Here is a 19,438-nt window from a genome sequence, read left to right as displayed (position 1 = left end):
AAATGGATGAAGACTATTGCTTAACACAGTGTAAGCCACCCTGAGTCTTCGGAGAAGGGTGGGATATAAATTCAAATTAAAAAAACAAAACAAAAAAAACTATATATCCCAAAGGTATTACGTCTTGTTGTTTTACAGAGATGGCACAATGTTAAATTGGCCGGCCATTTTGGCTTCCTTAAAACATTACATGTTGTGTCTGCGCCCCCCAAGCCGGGCCTGCTGCCAGAAAGTGACTTGGACAGTGAGGGGGAAAGGCCGTCAGGACTTACCTCGGGAGCACCGGCTTGCCTGGCCCAGCTCCAGGAGCCAGAAACAGGCCAGGTGGAAGAGATAACGAGGCTTCCATCCCCTGACTCTTCCCCCCCCCCCCAGGCCATGCCTGCAGACCCAGCTGACGGCAATCAGGCTTGGTTTCGTAGGCAGGAGAGGAGGGAACAACAGAAGCAAGGGTGGTGCAGGCCTAGGAAGTGCTGAGTCATGGAGCCACACCCCACAGGATATAAAAGGCAGCCAGAGCTGCTGTGTCTCTTTGTAACAGGCAAATCCACTGATTAAGAGCTGAAGTTTGTTTCTGGGTGACTCACCAGCATCGTGGAAGATAACAGAGGCTCTTGGCAGATGCTGGCTATTCTGCTGCCAGAGCTGATAGTGACAACTAATTAAGCCATCATTCGGACGGAGGCAAGGGAGGACAGAACATTACATCTGGCAAGACGGCAATTTTGGTGGCCTGGCCTGCATGGAGACGTTAAGGAATATACTAGGAAGTGTAGGACGTGTGCTACCACTAAACCACACCCCAGAAAGCTTCTAGGTTTACTACAGTCAGTAGCCAATCCCGGGAGGCCATGGGATGAAAAAGCGATGGATTTCATAGTCGTCCTCCCGAAGAGTCAGGGCTACACAGTAATCTGGACTGTGGCAGACCTATTTTCTAAGCAAACACATTTTGTACCTTGCAAAGGGTTACCATCAGCACGGCGGTTAGCACAGATGTTCATACAACACTTTTATCGGTTACATGGAGCACCAAACCTAATAATATCAGATAGGGGAGTGCAGTTTACTGCACACTTTTGGAGGAACTTTATAAGGCTCATTAGTTCATTGCAGGGACTAAGTTCAGCATTCCACCCCAGTATTAACAGAGCTGTTGAAAGAGCAAATGTGATGGTAGAACACTACTTACGAACTTATGTAACATATCAACAATAGGATTGGTCCGATCTCATTCCGTTTGATGAAGTAGCATATAACAATGCTGTCCATCACAGTACTGGATTCACCCCTTTCCAAATAGTGATGGGGAAAGAATTTAATGCTATACCAGAATTAGACCCCCAGGGGCAAGATCAAACATCTGTTAGTTGGATGGGCAGAAAAAATCCGAGATGTTTGGCCTCATGTAAAACAAGCATTACAAAAGGCTGCTACTGAATAAAAAACACAAGCGGATAAGAGGGAACCCAAGCCTTTCCGAGTAGGAGATTGTGTATATTTGTCCACCAAATTTATCAAACTAAGGCTGCCGTGCAAGAAATTAGGGCCTAAATATTTAGGACCATTTACGATAATCAAAGTTATCAACCCTGTGACTGTTATGCTGAAACTCACTCCACTGTTAGGGAAAATACATCCAGTGTTCCATAGCAGTTTACTTCAACCTGTAGCGGAGGGGGAAGCTACAAAACCACCTTCGACCGATAACAGGGGACTGGTATGAAATAGCTGAGATTCTTGATTCAAAGGTGACAAAGGGAAGACTAAAATATCTTGTCAGATGGAAGGGGTATCGTCCTGGGTGAAGGAACATAATACTGACGCTCCTAAAATGTTAAGGAGGTTCCATAAACAATATCCACATAAACTGGGGCCCACTGAAAATGATTAACATTCTGTTCATGTTTTATAGGTGAGCTCCTGGTAGAGGGGAGAATATTAACAGCATCATCTGTTGATCTATTTGCTTAGTATGCAAATTGCAAGGGGTCTAACAGCAGCTCCATGATGGTTTTCAAGTGTGACAGCACTAGCCTTTCAAAGGTTTTCATGACTACAGATGTTAGAGCAACTGGTCTGTAGTCATTCAGTTCCTTGATGGTGGGCTTCTTCGGCACTGGGATGATAGTAGAGCATTTGAAGCAAGGAACATAGCACATCTCTAGAGATTTATTGAAGATTTGGGTAAAGATGGGGGCCAATTGGTCAGCACAGATTTTTAAGCAAGAAGGAGTTATCTTGTCTGGGTCTGGAGCTTTTCCTGGCTTTTGTCTGTGAAATAGGTCTTGCACTTCCTTTTCTGATCACTAGGGGTTATGAACCCAATGAAATGGGGTCAGTTGTAGGAGGCTTGGCTGTTGTTGGTGTGTCTGAGATGGGGGTTGTGGAGATAGGTGGCTCTAGTTAGTTTCCTTCAAACCTGCAGTAAAACACATTCAGGTCATCTGCCAGTTGTTGATTCCTTCAGCCTGGGAAGGAGGTTTGCCATAGCCGGTGATATTTTTAAGAGTTTTCCACATGTTTGCTGGTTCATTTGTTGAGAACTGATTCTTTAGCTGAAGCTACTCTATTCAGAGTATTCTATTCAGAGTATTCTATTCAGAGTAGTCTGTTCAGAGTAGCTTCTTTTTGCTGCTCCGATCTCCCTTGTTAATACATTTCTGGCCTGATTGTACAGCATTTTATCCCCTTTTCTATAGGCTTCCTTTTTGAAACGACGTAGCTGCTTAAGTTTAGTTGTGAACTAAGGTTTGTTGTTACTGTATATTCACAAGTTCCTGGTGGGTACACATAAATCTTCACAGAAGTTGACATATGATGTTACAGTCTCTGTGAGTTCATCTAAGTCTGCAGAGGTACGTTCAAAAACATTCCAATCAGTGCAGTCAAGGCAGGCCTGTAGCTTTAACTTTGCCTCCTCCGTCCAGGTCTTCACTGATTTAATTGTTGGTTTTGTGGTTTTTAAGTCTTTGCCTGTAAGCAGGTACAAGGTGAATCATACAATGATCAGAATGTCTTACAGCTGTTCGTGGTAAAGACTGATAAGCATCTTTTAGTGTTGTGTAGCAATGGTCTAAAGTATTCTTGCCTCTAGTGGGACAATTGACATGCTGAAAGTATTTTGGTAGCTCTTTCCATAAGTTTGCCTTGTTTAGATCTCCCAAAATAATGGCCAGTGAATTGGAGTATTTGGCTTCAGTCTACATAATTTGATCAGCTAGAGTTCATGCCTTGTTTACACAGGCTTGTAGTGGGTCATAAACAGCAATTAGAAGAAATGAGGAAAATTCACGAGGCGAAGAATAGAATAGAATAGAATAGAATAGAATAGAATAGAATAGAATAGAATAGAATAGAATAGAATAGAATAGAATTTTTATTGGCCAAGTGTGATTGGACACACAAGGAATTTGTCTTGGTGCATATGCTCTCAGTGTACATAAAAGAAAAGATACGTTCATCAAGGTACAACATTTACAACACAAATTATGGTCAATATATCAATATAAATCATAAAGATTGCCAGCAACAAAGTTACAGTCATACAGTCATAAGTGGAAAGAGATTGGTGATGGGAACGATGAGGAGATTAATAGTAGTGCAGATTTAGTAAATAGTTTGACAGTTTTGGAATTATTTGTTTAGCAGAGTGATGGCCTTCGGGGAAAAACTGTTCTTGTGTCTTGTTGTTCTGGTGTGCAGTGCTCTATAGCGTCGTTTTGAGGGTAGGAGTTGAAACAGTTTATGTCCAAGATGTGAGGGATCTGTAAATATTTTCAAAGCCCTCTTCTTGATTCGTGCAGTATACAGGTCCTCAATGGAAGGCAGGTTGGTAGCAATTATTTTTTTCTGCAGTTCTAATGATCCTCTGAAGTCTGTGTCTTTCTTGTTGGGTTGCAGAACCAAACCAGACAGTTATAGAGGTGCAAATGACAGACTCAATAATTCCTCTGTAGAACTGAATCAGCAGCTCCTTGGGCAGTTTAAGCTTACTGAGTTGGCACAGAAAGAGCATTCTTTGTTGTCCTTTTTTAGTGCAGAGCCATGTTAACAGCATCATCTGTTGATCTATTTGCTCGGTATGCAAATTGCAAGGGGTCTAACAGCGGATCCGTGATGGTTTTCAAGTAGGAAAGCACTAGCCTTTCAAAGGTTTTCATGACTATAGATGGTTTGCAGTTGATAATTAATATCTCTAAGTTTTCATCACAGAATAAATAAATAAATATACATATACATACATATATATATACATACATACATACATACATACATACATACATACATATATATATATATATATATATATATATATATATATATATATATATAATAGTTATATCCTGAGACCAGCTGTTGTTGATATATAAGCATAAGCCTCCTCCCTTCTTTTTACCAGATGTTTCTGCAATTCTGTCTGATCATTGAATCTGAAACCCTGGGATACACAGGCTGCTATCATCAATGGATTCATTTAACCAGGTTTCAGAGAAGCATAGGGTTGCTGAATTGTAAAAGTCAGAATTGTATCTGTTTAAAAGGAGTATTTCGTCCATCTTATTAGCAAATGAGCGTATGTTGGTTAGGAAAATTGAAATCAGGGGAGTTTTATTTCTCCTATTCCTTAATCTGTTTAAAATCACCACCCTTTTACCTCTTCAATATCAAATTGAAATTTATGTTCCTTCAATAAACCTGATACCATATTCCAGAAGAAGATTTAATTTGTCCCTTTCGTTGAAACTTCCAGATCTGACCATGTTTTAACTCTATAGAAGACTTTTTGAAAGCCTATGAGTTCCTTGTAGTTATGCCTAGTTTTTAACATTTTTTTCAAGTAGGGTGTTCCAAGCCCTGGCACATTTGCTGCCCTCAATAACTTTCTTCTACATAAACAATCAGAATCAAATCAATTTGAACTTATTTGCTGATGGTTTCTAGTAGGAAGTTTGTCTAATAAAATTTTCTCACTGAACAACATGAGATTTGCATATGGGGGGGGGGGCGGTGTCAAGATTTTACCTGAAGGAAAAAGGTATGAAATTGAGTTTTCTCCAAGTCTTGGCCTGTATATGCAATGCCTCAATCTTGACCCAATTAAGCTTTCTATTATATCTCACTTCTTGGTTAGCTAATATCCTATCATGGGGTATGTATAACCTAATATCATATCTGTCTTAAAAATGGATTGTGATGATGGTCATTATCCTCCCTCACATGGGCTTGGATGTCTGAAAACCATTCAGTCTTGTTTGTGTAACACATGCAATCTAAAGCACTAGTGGAGTTTCCTGAATGTTATGTAAAATAATATATAAAATCTGGTTCTTTACCACCTAAAATATGGAAACTATATTTACAAATCAAGGAGACCAGTTATGAACCTGTGGTGTTTCTTTTGGTGCGTCTAGCAAGCCAGGAAGGATCATTTTTTAGATAATCCTCAGTAATAACACCCAAGTGAATAAAATCTTGGAAGGAAGCCCCCGCCCTGACATTTAAGTCTCCTGCTAGAAGTACAGTGGTTTTAGAGTGATTTGAGTTTATCACTGTCTTTTCTAGATTTGCCAACATATTAGGAGAAAAGTAAGGAGATGTGTGTAGTAGTGGAAGATAAATATTCAATAGAACAGAGAATTTATAAGAATATTTGACAGCTAAATGGGAGAATTTGAGTTCCCGTTCTTGCCAGTCCTTGGCAAAGATAGTAATCCTCCTGATGCCTTCATTTAGTCTTAAATTTCTTTGGAGGGACATTTCAGAAACTGAAGCCTGCTAATTGAATCTTCTCTTCATTTGTAATCAACCAAGTCAATAGTAACTGTGAGAGGGACCTTGGAGTCTTAGTGGATGATCACTTGAATATGAGCCAGCAGTGTGCAGCAGCAGCCAAAAAAGCTAATATAATCCTGGGTTGTATAAACAGATGCATAGAATCAAGATCACGTATTAGTACTGCTTTATAAAGCCCTAGTAAGACCACACCTGGAATAATGCAACCAATTTCCCTACTACAAAAAAGATGTTGAGACTTGGAAAAAGTTCAGAGAAGAGCAACTGAGATGACCAAAGGCCTGGAGACTAAAACATATGAAGAAGAACTGCAGGATTTGGCTTTGAATAATCTAAAGAAAAGAAGAATTAGGGGTGACATGAAAGCAGTATTCCAGTACTTGAGGGGCTGCCACAAAGAAGAGGGAGTCAAATTATTCTCCAGAGCACCGGAGGACAGGACAAGAAACAATGGTTGGAAACTAACCAAACGGAGAAGCAATCTGGAATTAAGGATAAATTTCCTAATCATGAGGACAATTAACGGTGGAACAACTTGCTCCAGAAATTTTGGGCGCTCCATCACTGGATGTTTTTAACACTGGATGAGCCTAGACAGTCACTTATCTGAAATAGTATATGTTTGTCTGCTAGAGCAGGGGGCTGGACTAAAAGACCTCCAAGGCCGCTCCCAGCTCATTCATTCATTCATTCATTCATTGAAGATTCTTGGAGTGCTATAAAGTCAAAATTGGAGAGAATCTCCATAATGTCTCCATATGTTGCTCTATTCTGGTTGGAACCTTTGCATTTAAAATTAGTGGGAATGGTTTGAAGGGATTGGAATTTTGGGTTGAAGCCCAGGAGTTTTCAGTCATTCCACTAAAGTGATTTTTTTTTTGTCACAACAGTATATACAATCATCAACATAAAAATAACTCATCATGAGAGAAAAAGTATATATAAGTAAAAGTATAAGTAAAAGTATGCATATAATATTCTCCAAAATTCTTTCAGTGTCAAAAAAAAAGACATGTTGGTTTGACACTTCTCCACCTTCATCACAGCCTTGCTGTTGCATGAGCTCCAGAGAATTTTGAGGGAGGTGGTGACTAGTTGGATGAGTGATTTTGCTGGTTGGCAACTCAGAATACTATCAATGCTCAGAGGGGGAGCTTATCTCTGGTTAAAAGTATTGAGTGGCCGCTTCTTATAACTCAGTTCAGCTCCTGAGTTTGTAATTCAACAGGATTTTGGCTACAGCTTGCTTCCTCTTGTCTGAAAGAGGAATAACAAAACCACTTTTATTTCTTTTACTTGCATTTTCTATGTGGAGTGATGTTTTATCAAGCAATAAAGGGATAAAGTGGAGACTAATCCCACTGCCTCTTCTTCCTTTTCCCCATGGCAGAAATGATAAAAATACAGTCTCTAGTAAAAATAATAAAATTATCAGTCTCCAGCAGGAGAGTAAAGGAGATGAAAGTATAGAGTAATATGGGATAAAATAAAAGAGCTTGTTAAAAAATTGAAACAAGAAAGGCTTCAGAGGGAGCTCCTTACAACAGATGCTACCCCTTATGCCATCTTTCCTTCTCCTTATATGCAATAAATATATTTGTGTTTTCCTCTGCAAACATAAAAATAGACAGGGAAAAAGGATATTCAAATAAATAAAAGTTCACCAGAGCCCATCAATACTCTGGGCATTAAGGTATTTAGGTCAGTGTCTGTTAGGTACTGAGGATACCAAAATGGAGGGTGAAAAAGGATTGCTGTTTGAATCATCTATAGGTATGAAACAGCTTTGAAAATATTTCAAAATATCATATGTTGATTTTTCTGTTTTTTTCCATTTTTATTAAGACATTGGTCTTTGTACATTGAATGAAATTATGATTTTTCTCTGTATGTTGCAACAAGAATACAGTATTTAACTGACAGTATTTCTGTTTTCAGTAAAAGAGGACAAAGTTCATGGACAATAACATAAGTAAAGCTGTTTTAAATCTGGGTTTCAATCTTTCTGATGGCTGCAGTGGAATTAAAAATGTTAATTTTGGCTGGACTATGCCCGATGTAATCAAGCCTATGTTCTCCAATCTTGTTAACCATTTAATCTACTTATGTATATACATTTGCAGGTCCAAACTGCTTTGCAGGAACCACCATCATTCCGGCTGGCATCGAAGTCAAAGTGGATGAGTGTAACATCTGTCACTGCCATCATGGGGACTGGTGGAAACCTGCCCAGTGCTCCAAACGTGAATGCCAAGGCAAGCCGACTGCATAGGGCAAAGCTCCCAGCAATGATGTTTGCACACCCATTGTGACAGCTTCCCAAGCTGAATCTGACAGCTGCAGTTGAGTCACCAGCAAACTCTTTTAGGGTTAAATAAGACAATTTTACCTGTGAGCTTGTTCTCTTCCTCTCTTTTCCTCTCTGAAAAAAAAAATCTATGTAGCTTGACATTATAGCAAGCAATGCAGGTTGGTAAATTAGCTTAGGAATGGAATGTTCTACAGAGCTTCTTCTGGTGATGGTTTATGTTTTCTCCACCCCGTGGGGATAATTGAAAATAAAAATGTATGCTCTAATTTCGATAGAAAACAAGCTAAGCCAACCAGTGTAAGTAGTCAATATTCATGAAAGAGATTATACAGCCTAAGAAAATCAAACTCTTAAGATCATCACTCAACAAGATATACCAGTGTCAGTCTGTTGCATTATCATTTTTCCCACCTCTTTGGTTTTAGGCAAGGAGGAAAGAAACTGCAGCTTCCTAGAGATTCACCATCAGACTAAATATGCCTATTCAGGTTAATTTTAGTGACAATTACTGCCCTCTTTGCACTCTCTCTCCATCTTTGAATAATCTCAGCATGAATGTAGAAATCAACTGGTTCTTAAGAGATAATATGTACATCTCTACTGGAAGAAATCATCTGACATAGAGTTGCAATTCATAACTATCCAAGTGTTAACTATCAGCACAAATATATTTTAAAACATTTAATGCTGAATAACATTCCTATAAATTGGATGGGGTGTAGGAATCACACAAAAGATTTATTTCACCAGGATGTCTGGAAATCAAGATACAATGTAATCCCATTTTTTTGGCTCAAGAGCCCAAAGAAAATTAACTGTGCAAGTTTCCTGAATTAAATTTGTGTTTTTCATTTTTCTTTTCAGTGTTCATTTCTAACCCCAATGAAGAAATCCTCCTTGCTTGAGCTTACAAGTGCATATATTTGGGGCTAAATTAATAGGGACAAATTTTGTCTATTGTTCCATTTCTTCTTAGATAAAATATCTCATGAAAGAAACATCATGTTCCAAATCTATTTTAAATTTTGCAATTTCTTGGAAAAGATTGAGATTATTTCCTAAACAATCCCTTTAGACTTAATATAAATAAGTTCCATGGAGAGAAAATTGTATTAACTGGAAAACAATGAAACACCAAAGTCCCAGAAATATGTATTATGTAATGAATTTTTGCACCTACCATCAACCGTTTTATTGGGTAGGCAAAATGAGTCACACATCCTGTTTGTGCAACCTGCAAATCCCTAGAAAAGATGTAAGCAAGGATTTTAACTATGGAACAGAAATATGTTTTTGCATATTGTTTCACCAGAAATGCAGACTAACATACCAAACATAACATAATACCCCCAATGTCCCTGCTCCCCCCTCTTTTTAAATCCAGGCTCCATGTATATATGACTTAAAATAAATGAAATATTGCTTACTTTTATGTTAAGAGGTTATGCTGCACACATAAAATGCAGATAATCATACAAGTAGAATTGAACAATAAAGCAAGACAATATACCCTATGAATAAAAGTATAAAAGGTGAAATTAATAGCTACTTAATTATGAAAGCAGTAATGGATGGAAATGGGTGGAAATTAAGCTTGAACTTCCACATTTTATCAATTAAAATAAATTGTGGCAATGGCGACTTTGAATTGTGATCTTCTCCTTTGGTTTTGATTTATTCTCATCCTCATAGTTGCCATTTATTTTTAGTCATGTGGAAAGTCCAGTTGTGACTCCCTCACTTTTTATATAATTTGACCATAAGACTGTATCAAATAAAAGTAAACACCAAATTCCATGTAAGTTTTGAGTAGCATGTTACCTCAAGCATTGTGGATTCTCATCCATAAGCTTTTTTCTGTGTTTTAATGCCCTTGATATAGAAGCACTGAGATAGAGCAGTGCCTTATGATATGAACAAGCTGATTTGGTTTCTTCTCAAACTAATAGAAAGCTCCAAAGCAACAATACTCTGACACAAGAGGGATCTGCACTTGCTCTGTTCATCTAACATCATATCAGGCAACTCTTCTTTAATAAACTAATTTGAACAATGGTTGGCAGTCGTGTTCAAGAATTCATGAATGCAGATTAGTAAATTATTTAGGTATAATTTTTCAGACATATCCTTACTTTCCCATTCCATGACAGATTCATTTTCTGTTTTTGTTTCCTCCTAAATATAAATAAGCTAAAGCAGATCTTTGAATAAGAAATAAATGACATACCTGAAAACCACGACAATGCTAAGTAGAGCTAAAAAGTTTTGCAGCCTATGTTTTATTGACAAATTCCAGAATCTTTGGGAGAAAAGAGAAAAAACAATTGGCTAAGATCCATCAAAAGACAAGCATACTAGAAGTAGTTCAGAGAATTTATTGGGGTCGAGAAGTCTGAATTCACGCAAAATAAACTTTGTACAGAAGAACATGCTGGAAGCTATCACCTGAAGATAAGATCTTTATTAACAAAAAGTCTTTGTCTGGGATGTAATAACTGTTTTAAAGGGCACTTAATTATACATAATTTTTTTACAAAGAATTCAAAGTTGCAACCTTATAATTTGGAAAGGAGAATTTGTTTTTTATTTATTTGTCTTTCTGCACGTCAAAAGCTCATTTGTAGAGCTTCATGAAGGCTTCAGCGAGAGTTAGAGTATCTATTTTGGAGCTTTGTTAGAACCCCAATTGGAGAGACATAACACTCTTTTGAAAGGAAACATTTAAAAAGTTCTCACTTATGCAGGAGGCACTATTTTACAATACCATAAATGTAAATGTAGTGATTAAGGCATCAGGCTAGAAAGCAGGAGACCCTACATTCTAGTCCCACCATAGGCACTGGGTGATTTGGGACAGTCTTTTTCTTTCACCCCTAAGAGGCACTTTTGAAAAATCTTGTCCAGTCTTTAAGAATGCGACACCACTGAAGAGAACTGATCCTTGAATGGTATTCTTGCTTCACAAGATTTGGGATCTATCTATTCGTATCAGTCAGAAATTATTAAGGAACTTAATAATGAGCACTATATTTGGCCTTTCTCTTCATTCCATTGCTTCCTTGGCCTTTCAGTCTGGCCCTCCGAATACTGATAAATCAGCTCTGCTTTTGCCCTCAGGCTCCCTCTCTCAGAGGAATGGAACTCATGCAGTTTTGACATTTCTCCTATTGGAGGAAAAGGCAGCTTTTGGCTTTGGATGGCCCATCAGCTGTACCTCTTTTCCAAATTCTTCTCCTCCAAGAAGCATCTAGATCAGACCAGGGGTGTCAAATTCATGGCCCGCAGGCCAGATGTCTCATGCACTGGCCACGCCCACCCATTTTAGCAAAAGGGGGAAAAGTTGTGATATGCCATGTGACGACAACATGACAATGCAAGTTTGACACCCCTGAGCTAGACCTTTCTATCAACTTCTGGGATCTACTTACCTTTTTCACAGTAAAGTGATCCTGTGAAATGATGCAGCTGCTTGAAAGAGATGTCAACAGGTTTGATGAGACTGTCTCTGTGTGCACCCAAGCACTTTTCCACTTCAAATCTGAAGCCCTGCACTACCCTGGGGAGTTTTTTTCTGTTACTTTGCAAACCAATCTGAACATTTTAAAAACTATCAGTCTTATTTTTTAAAAAAAGTCCCGTGGTAAGTGCACCAGGTCTGTATGCTAGTGTAAACAACACTGATTAAATGCTTTATGAAGTAAACAAAAAATCCCATGTCAATAGCATGTCAATCAGATTGACTTCTATCCTTTTTATCACATTTTATATATTGCAAGTTTTGCTTAATATGGGGAAAGCCTTTTACCATTCTAATCCCACCTGAATGGAATTGTCTAAAGAAGTTATGCTGCATTATTTATTTACTTACTTGTTTGTTTGTTTTGTATGTATTGAATTTTAAGTTCATTGCATTTGGAAAACATGGATAATCTCACTTGCTTTTATGTCCTATATCATTTCTGTGGCACATGAAAGCCAAAGATGCTAATATTTTCCCTACATTTAGATTTTATTAATTAAAATAGTCTGAGCTGATTTTATTAAAAGTCTTGTACCGTGCTCTTAAGGGTTAGGGTTATTCTCTTTTTTCCATGTTCCCTGGATCAGTTTGGCAGGTGTAGTGAGCTAGTAAGAAAGCTCTGTATTATTCCTCATTTCCAGTTCTTTTACACTATAAGTAACAGCTAGACTTTGTTGTTCAAAGTGCTATGAATAATAGCTATGTCATATGTCTGTACATAAATGTTTTGCTTTATAGAAAAATTGACTCATGACTGACTCTCAAGCATAGAGAGCATAGTTTCAACTAATCAAAAAGGTATGTTGCAATTTACAAATTTTGGTCAAGTATACTGATCATTCTGACATAATTTATATTTTTCTTTCACATTATGCTTCCCTGGCATGGAAATGAAAGTGGCCTCAAGTGTTCTCCCATTCAGTTACTGACTGACACTATCTGCTTAGTTCCACTACAGACACTAGCATGAGCCTTCAGATCATACCCTGGATGAACAGGCACAAGGAAAATTCAACAATTATCCTGTTAGAATGGATGGAGAAGCTAACTGTCATTTTGCACTGCTTCTTCTAGCTACAGTCCTTGGGTATTCTGGACTACAAATTCCTATCCTCCTAAACCATTGGTCACTGATTGGAGCTTGCTAGAATACCAGAAGGACTGAATAAACATTGCTTACCTCAAGTTCTGGAGCTCAAGAAGTTCCCACAAGCAAGTGCATCTGAAAATTGTACCTACCATTACATAGAGGTCAATCCTGTGCAGAATGAGGCTCCAGAAATTTGTACATACGTATACGTGACATAGCATAGGGCCAGATCATTATGTTGATATAATTTGATCTACCTGTTTTAAATAAAGCTGTGCTGTACCCTACTTACTTGGAGATCAGATTAATTAGCAGTACTTCAACTGCTAATGAAACAGGGGGAACTGTGTTCTTCATAAAGAGAATATCTGTCAGATTTTTTTACACTTCTAAACAATAGTGTGCCTGAAAACTAGTGAAAACAAAACACGCTACTGTAAAAAAAGACTCTAGAAAACAATATTTGAAAAATATATTATTAAAAATATTTTGTTAAATATAAAATATTATCCAGCAAATGTCTCCTGTGTTCTTCTTTGCACTACATCTGTAGGCTTCTCTTTTCAATTTCACATCTGTGGGGAAAACCCTCACTTAAGTAAAGAACCAAAACATTTGGATATAGTGGCAACCCAATGCATTATATTAGTGTGCACAATTACAGTGATCCCTGGACCTTCACCAAAAGAATGTGAAGAGCCGCAAGACCCTCCCAAGGTTACAGATTATACCCCCTCAAGAAAAGGGTTTACAAGATCAACTTCAGTTATATAGCAAGCTTTATTGTAGGAAAGTAGGATCTGATGAACAACATGGGATGACCTTGGAAAGCAGAATTAAATGGCAAACTGTCCTCAGTGGAGAGAACATTTCTTTGGCCAGACAGAAAATTCATCTGCCATAGTTTTGCTATGTTTAGTAGCAATCACAGTATGCTTTCTGGGAGTGTCAGAAATAATTTGATTGGATGATGGGGGACTCTACGGAAAATACTGTAGGTGATCCAGCACTGTTTATCTTCTTCACAACCCAGTGCCATGATGGCGTACTATGGCACACGTGCCAGAAGTGGCATGCAGCTACCTCTCTGTGTGCACATGAGCCATCACCCCAGTTCAGCTCTGTTGCGCATGCACGGGTCCAGCCTTTTCTTAAAAACCTTCAGTGATGAAGGTTCTGAAGGCAAGTTGTTCCACTGGTCAATTGTCCTCACTGTTATGAACAATCCCCCTCAAGGACACTGGTATCTCTTTTGGAGTCCTGTAGTGTCTTACTATAGTGCCTGATGAATAATGTTTTACATCATAAATATTATTCATTGGGAAACATATTACTTTCTAATTAAAATAAACTAGTGCTACAACTGAGATTATGCACATTTTTCTTTATAGAGTGGGAAGAAGAGAAATAGAGAAAAAGAAATAACCTCTGATTTTTTAAGATTTTCTTCCGACGAGATTAAGGAAACTTTGTCTAATAAACAAAACTTCCTTAAAAAGTCTTTAAAAAGCTTTCAGCTTTCTTAACTCATGCTTTGCCCCAAGTCTGAAATACATTACTCCAATGATTTTTTCTCTGAATTAGCTGGAGTTTCCTTCCCAAAAACCATACAAAGTGTTTATTCTTATCTGGAATGCCCTAACAACTCAAGCCCTAGGAACCTAACTATATTTTCTATAGTATGTAGACCCTCATTCTTTCCACAGAACAATTACAGATTCCCATAAATGAAAATAAGCAAAGGAAGTAACTGGCATCCAGATAGAATACACACCAGAGCTGTTTCTTTTAGGAATGATGAGAACAAAATATGAACAAACAACAGCATATATCATTTTACATATGACAGTGGTGACAAGATTGGCATTTGCGCAATGTTGGAGAAGCTCAAATACACCCTCTGAAGAGTTAATAATTAGAAAAATATTGGATTGACAAAATGGCACTTGAACTGAAAAGACGGATGGATTCAGACTTTTATGTAATATGGGAGAAATGGTATAATTGGGTTGAAAATAGGAAAAAAGGAAAAACAACAGATAGTAGAATTAGTAAGAATTAGAAATTAAAATTAGTAATTTAATTTAGTAAAATTATATAGAGTATAGGAGAACACTAATGGGATGATATGTAAATGGTCACAGTCATGCGCAAGAATTGAATGTAAATTTTTTAATTGTTAAAATTTATATATATATAAAAAGAAAATAAGCAAAGGAATGCAAGATTTAATAACATCAAATCATTGGCTTTGTATATCTTCAACAGAGAGCAGAATAAGCAGTATCTTTTTATCCCAGCTGTAAGGTATTGTGAACCTATTCTTTTCTCTGGCCAAAACAATTGCATGAGCCACTGTGGTGCAGTGGTTAGAGTGCAGTACTGCAGGCTACTTCTGCTGATCCCCAGCTGCCAGCAGTTTGGCAGTTCAAATCTCCCCAGGCTCAAGGTTGACTCAGTCTTCCATTCTTCCAAGGTAGGTAAAATGAGGACCCAGATTGTTCGGGGCAATATGCTCACTCTGTAAACTGCTTAGAGAGGGCTGCAAAGCACTGTGAAGCAGTATATAAGTCTAAGTACTATTGCTATTGCATGTATATATAACTGCTTTTCTGCCTTGACACTTGGCTGCTCCAATAGTATGTGGTGTGGGGTCAACAGTATACAGTTATACTATTCAACTAAAGCTAAATAAAGCTATGAAAATTGGTTGGCTTTCCTAAGAACTTTTACACATGCACATATATTCATTCCTTATTTTCTTATGAAGATATTCATATGTTTAACTGAGACTTATTCCTTCATGGGACATATTATTCAAACTGTAAGTAAACTCAAAGATGTATTTCCAGGAAGAAGTCAGCAGCTTTCATTACTTTCATTACTTTCATATCATGTGAAGAAAAGTGCATGGACATTTCCATTTTGTATTAAGAGTCAAACTTACTCAACCTTTACTTATTTTTTTTTATATTTTCTACACAAGAAGCTGCACTTTTATTACTATTCACCCTCCCTTTATTGTTCTCTACCCACTTCTGTTTTTGTTACCTGAATGATATTAGATTCATAATGCTTATATGTGTGGAGACTTCATTCCATTATTTTGTATCCCACATTCTGGAAGGAGAAAACTGGACTTGGCCTTCTTTGTGTGACTTCCTTGCCTTTTAAATGGAAGGTTTCTGGTCTGAAATGTAGTAAATTTTGAATTACTACTCCCCCCCAGATGTTTCCTACTTTGCCTTGTATAGGTAGTCTTGCTTAATAACTACCATTAGAACTGGAAACTCCGATTTTTTTCCCCTGGCTTTTTCCTTTTGGATAATTTTTTTTTCTCTTTTTTTCTGTGTGTGTTTGCGATTGGTATAATTTTTATTTTTACTTTTGGATTTTGTTTTTTCTCTTTTTTTTTTGTTTTTCTCTATTTTTCTCTTTGCAATTTTTTTCTTTTTGGAGAAGATAATTCTGGAACTTTGAAACTAGTGAATTTTTATTTTTTGTCTCAATTTGGCTTTCTTCTTTTTTCCTTTTTTCCTTTTTCTTTTTTAATTCTTTTTTCCTTTGCTTTGGTTTTTTTGGGTGGTTGTTGGTTAGCTTTGGATATTTTTAGATAAACATAAGTGGATTAAGGTCTCAAGAACCTGAAGAGTTGGAGGGTTTCGAGAGCAGTTTTGGAATCTGAACTTGGAATTTAAACACAAAAATAGTTGAAAGTCAAGAATTGAACTATTTGGATTACAAATTGAGTGTGGCAAGTTGAAAAGACAAGATCGATAAGGGAAAGAAAGCAACACAACATTTATCATCACCATCAATACCAACAAAGACAACAGAATCTACATTACAACAAGAGAAAATTAATATGGATTTTAAAAATATGTTACAGAACATACATGAAGATCTTAAGAAAGGACTAGAAAAAATGGAGGGAGAATTGAAAGAAGTTAAAGATATAATAGGAAAAAATGAACAACGATTGCAACTAATGGAAGAAAAAGCAGAGGTAATGGAGAAAAAAGTGGAAAAGATGGACTGTAGACTCACAAACACTGATATCAGGAAAAAACAATTATAACCCTCAAAATGGACAAGGCTGACTATTATTTAAGATTCCAGAATATTGAGGAGGAAAAGGGAAAAAATCTACCAGAGAAGATAGCAGAGATATTAGCAGTAGTGATGGAAGAAAGTAAAGAAATAATTCTAAATGGAATTGATGATACATATAGAGTGTATACAAGATATGCGATGAGAAATAATTTACCCAGAGAAATTCATGTCAGATTTATGAAGAAAACTTTGAGAACAGAGATATTGCAAATAAAACAGAAAGGGAGAGAAGTGGTGGTACTGCAACAAATCCCAAGAAGAGTGAGAGACCTGAGAAGAGAATACCAATTTCCCACAAAATGTCTGATAAAAAGAGGGATAAATTTCAAATGGCTGTTTCCAGAAGGAATATTGGTGAATTGGCAAGAGCAAAAATTCAGATTAGATTCAATAGAAAAAGCAGAGAGATTTTATGAACAACATATAGGTCTTCAAGAACAAGAGAGATTGAGAGAAGAAAGGAGAGATGGACAACAAGAGGAAAAGAAAGAGTAGTCAAGGGAGATGACTAAAGAACAAGAAGAGAAAGTAATAAAAGAAGGAGCTCGACCAAAAGAAATTGGAGAACAAAGAGAGATAAGAGTAACTAGATCAACAGCACAAGTAAATAAATAAGAAATGGAGGAAGAAATTAAAGCAATATCTTTGAATATAAACTGACTAAATTTGGCAATAAAAAGAAGGAAAATGTTTAACAAATTAGAAAAGCTAAAATTAGAAATTATATGTTTACAAGAAATTCATATTGGAAAACAACATAAAAACTTTTGGAAAGAACAAAATTAGGGAAGTTGTATGCAACATTGGTCTCTCAAAGTAAAAGAGGTGTGGCATTTTATATCAAACAGACAATTCAATCCAAACAAATATTTGAAGATGAGGAGGGAAGAGTGTTAATGGTAGAAATTGTAATGAACTATAAAAAAATATTACTTGTAGGAATATATGCTCCGAATAATAATCAAGAAGAATTTTATTACATAGAAAAATATTAGAATATGAATATGAAAATATTTGTATAATGGGGGATTATAATGCAATAGTGGATAATGAACTGGACTATAAATCTACAAAAATGAGTAAAAAACCAAGGAAAACACTCCTGAAAACATTCTATACAATGGTAGATGAATTAAGTCTACAAGATGCTTGGAGAAAGAGAAATTTAAAAGATAGGCAATATACATTTTATTCAAATAGGCATATGTCATGGTCAAGAATAGATATGATGTGGATGTCTACAGATTTAATATCTAAGATAGACAAGATTGAGATAGAGACAAATATATGGGCAGACCACAACCCGATAATGATGGTATGAAAAAGCCAAAGGAAAAAAATGAGATGGACATTAAATCAAAGCTTAGTAAATGAAAAAGACTTTATACAATACATGGAAAAAGAACTGACATTTTTTTTCAAAGAGAATAAAAAAGAAGATACATCATTGCAAAATGTATGGAACACCAGTAAAGCATATATAAGAGGTTTGGCAATGACTTATGCAGGGAAAAGAAATAAACAGAATAAACAAATACAAAGGGAAATAGAGGAAGAATATAAGAAATTAGAGAAAGATTTACAAAAAAAATCCACAAGACAAAAAAAATTAAAAACTTAATGGACTTGAAAAAACACTAATTGAATCTAATGAAAATGAAGATTTGGCAAGAAAAATAAAATCAACAAAGCAAAAAAAATTTGAAAATGCAAATAAACCAGGAAGGTGGTTGGCATACAAAATGAAAAATGAAAAAGAAAAGAAATTAATAACACAACTATTAAACCAAGATGGAAAGATATGCTATCAAAATGAGGAAAAGAAAAAAAATAATTGAGGAATATTACAAGAAATTATACCAACAAGAGCAGATATCAGAAGGGAAAATAGAACTGGAAAAAGCAAAGATTCCTAAAATATCAGAGGAATTCAAAAAAGCACTAGAAGAAAGAATATCAATGATGGAATTGATAGAGCGGATTAAAAGACAGAAAAATGGAAAAAACCCGAGGCCAGATGGATTACCAGCAGAATTGTATAAAGAATTGCAAGATGTATTAAGTGTTAAAATGCTACAAGTATTCACTGATTTACTAATAGAAGCCAAGGCATCGAAGTCATGGATGGAGACATATATAACTCTTATACCAAAGGAAGAATCAGACCTGCAACAAATAAAGAATTATAGACCAATTTCATTATTAAATGCAGATTATAAAATATTTGCATCAATTATGGCGGAAAGACTGAAGAGGTTGTTGAATGAATTTATACATTTAGATCAAAATGGTTTTCTACCTAAAAGACAAATTAGAGATAATATACGAATCATATTGGATACATTGGAATATTATGAAGCTCATCCAGAAAAACAAATGGCGTCGTTATTTTTAGATGCGCAGAAGGCATTTGATAAATTTGGGAATTTATGACTACACAATTACAAAAGAAGGATTTTGGGGATAGATTTGTAAACATGGTTAAGATTATATATAAAGATCAATCGGCAAAGGTAATAATAAACAGCGAAATGACAGAAAAAGTAGATATCAGAAAAGGAACTTGACAAGGATGTCCGTTATCTCCATTGCTATTTATCTTGACGTT

At 36.3% G+C, this 19,438-nt stretch overlaps 1 protein-coding gene across 1 annotated transcript in view; it reads left to right on the top strand.

Annotated features, from left to right (window-relative positions):
- Nucleotides 1–8,729, top strand: part of VWC2L (von Willebrand factor C domain containing 2 like) — a 165,946-nt gene extending 157,217 nt beyond the window's left edge. Inside the window, exon 3 of the mRNA XM_058186095.1 lies at nucleotides 7,920–8,729. Within this exon, the coding sequence (XP_058042078.1) occupies nucleotides 7,920–8,068 (149 nt within the window). The 3' untranslated portion in view covers nucleotides 8,069–8,729. The remainder of the gene's footprint in view (nucleotides 1–7,919) is intronic.
- The last annotated feature ends 10,709 nt before the right edge of the window (nucleotides 8,730–19,438 follow it).

Source organism: Ahaetulla prasina, chromosome 1, assembly GCF_028640845.1.
Source record: "Ahaetulla prasina isolate Xishuangbanna chromosome 1, ASM2864084v1, whole genome shotgun sequence".
NCBI classification, from domain to species: domain Eukaryota; kingdom Metazoa; phylum Chordata; class Lepidosauria; order Squamata; family Colubridae; genus Ahaetulla; species Ahaetulla prasina.
Note: the sequence above shows the minus strand (reverse complement) of the source record. Positions and strands in the feature narration are given on the sequence as shown.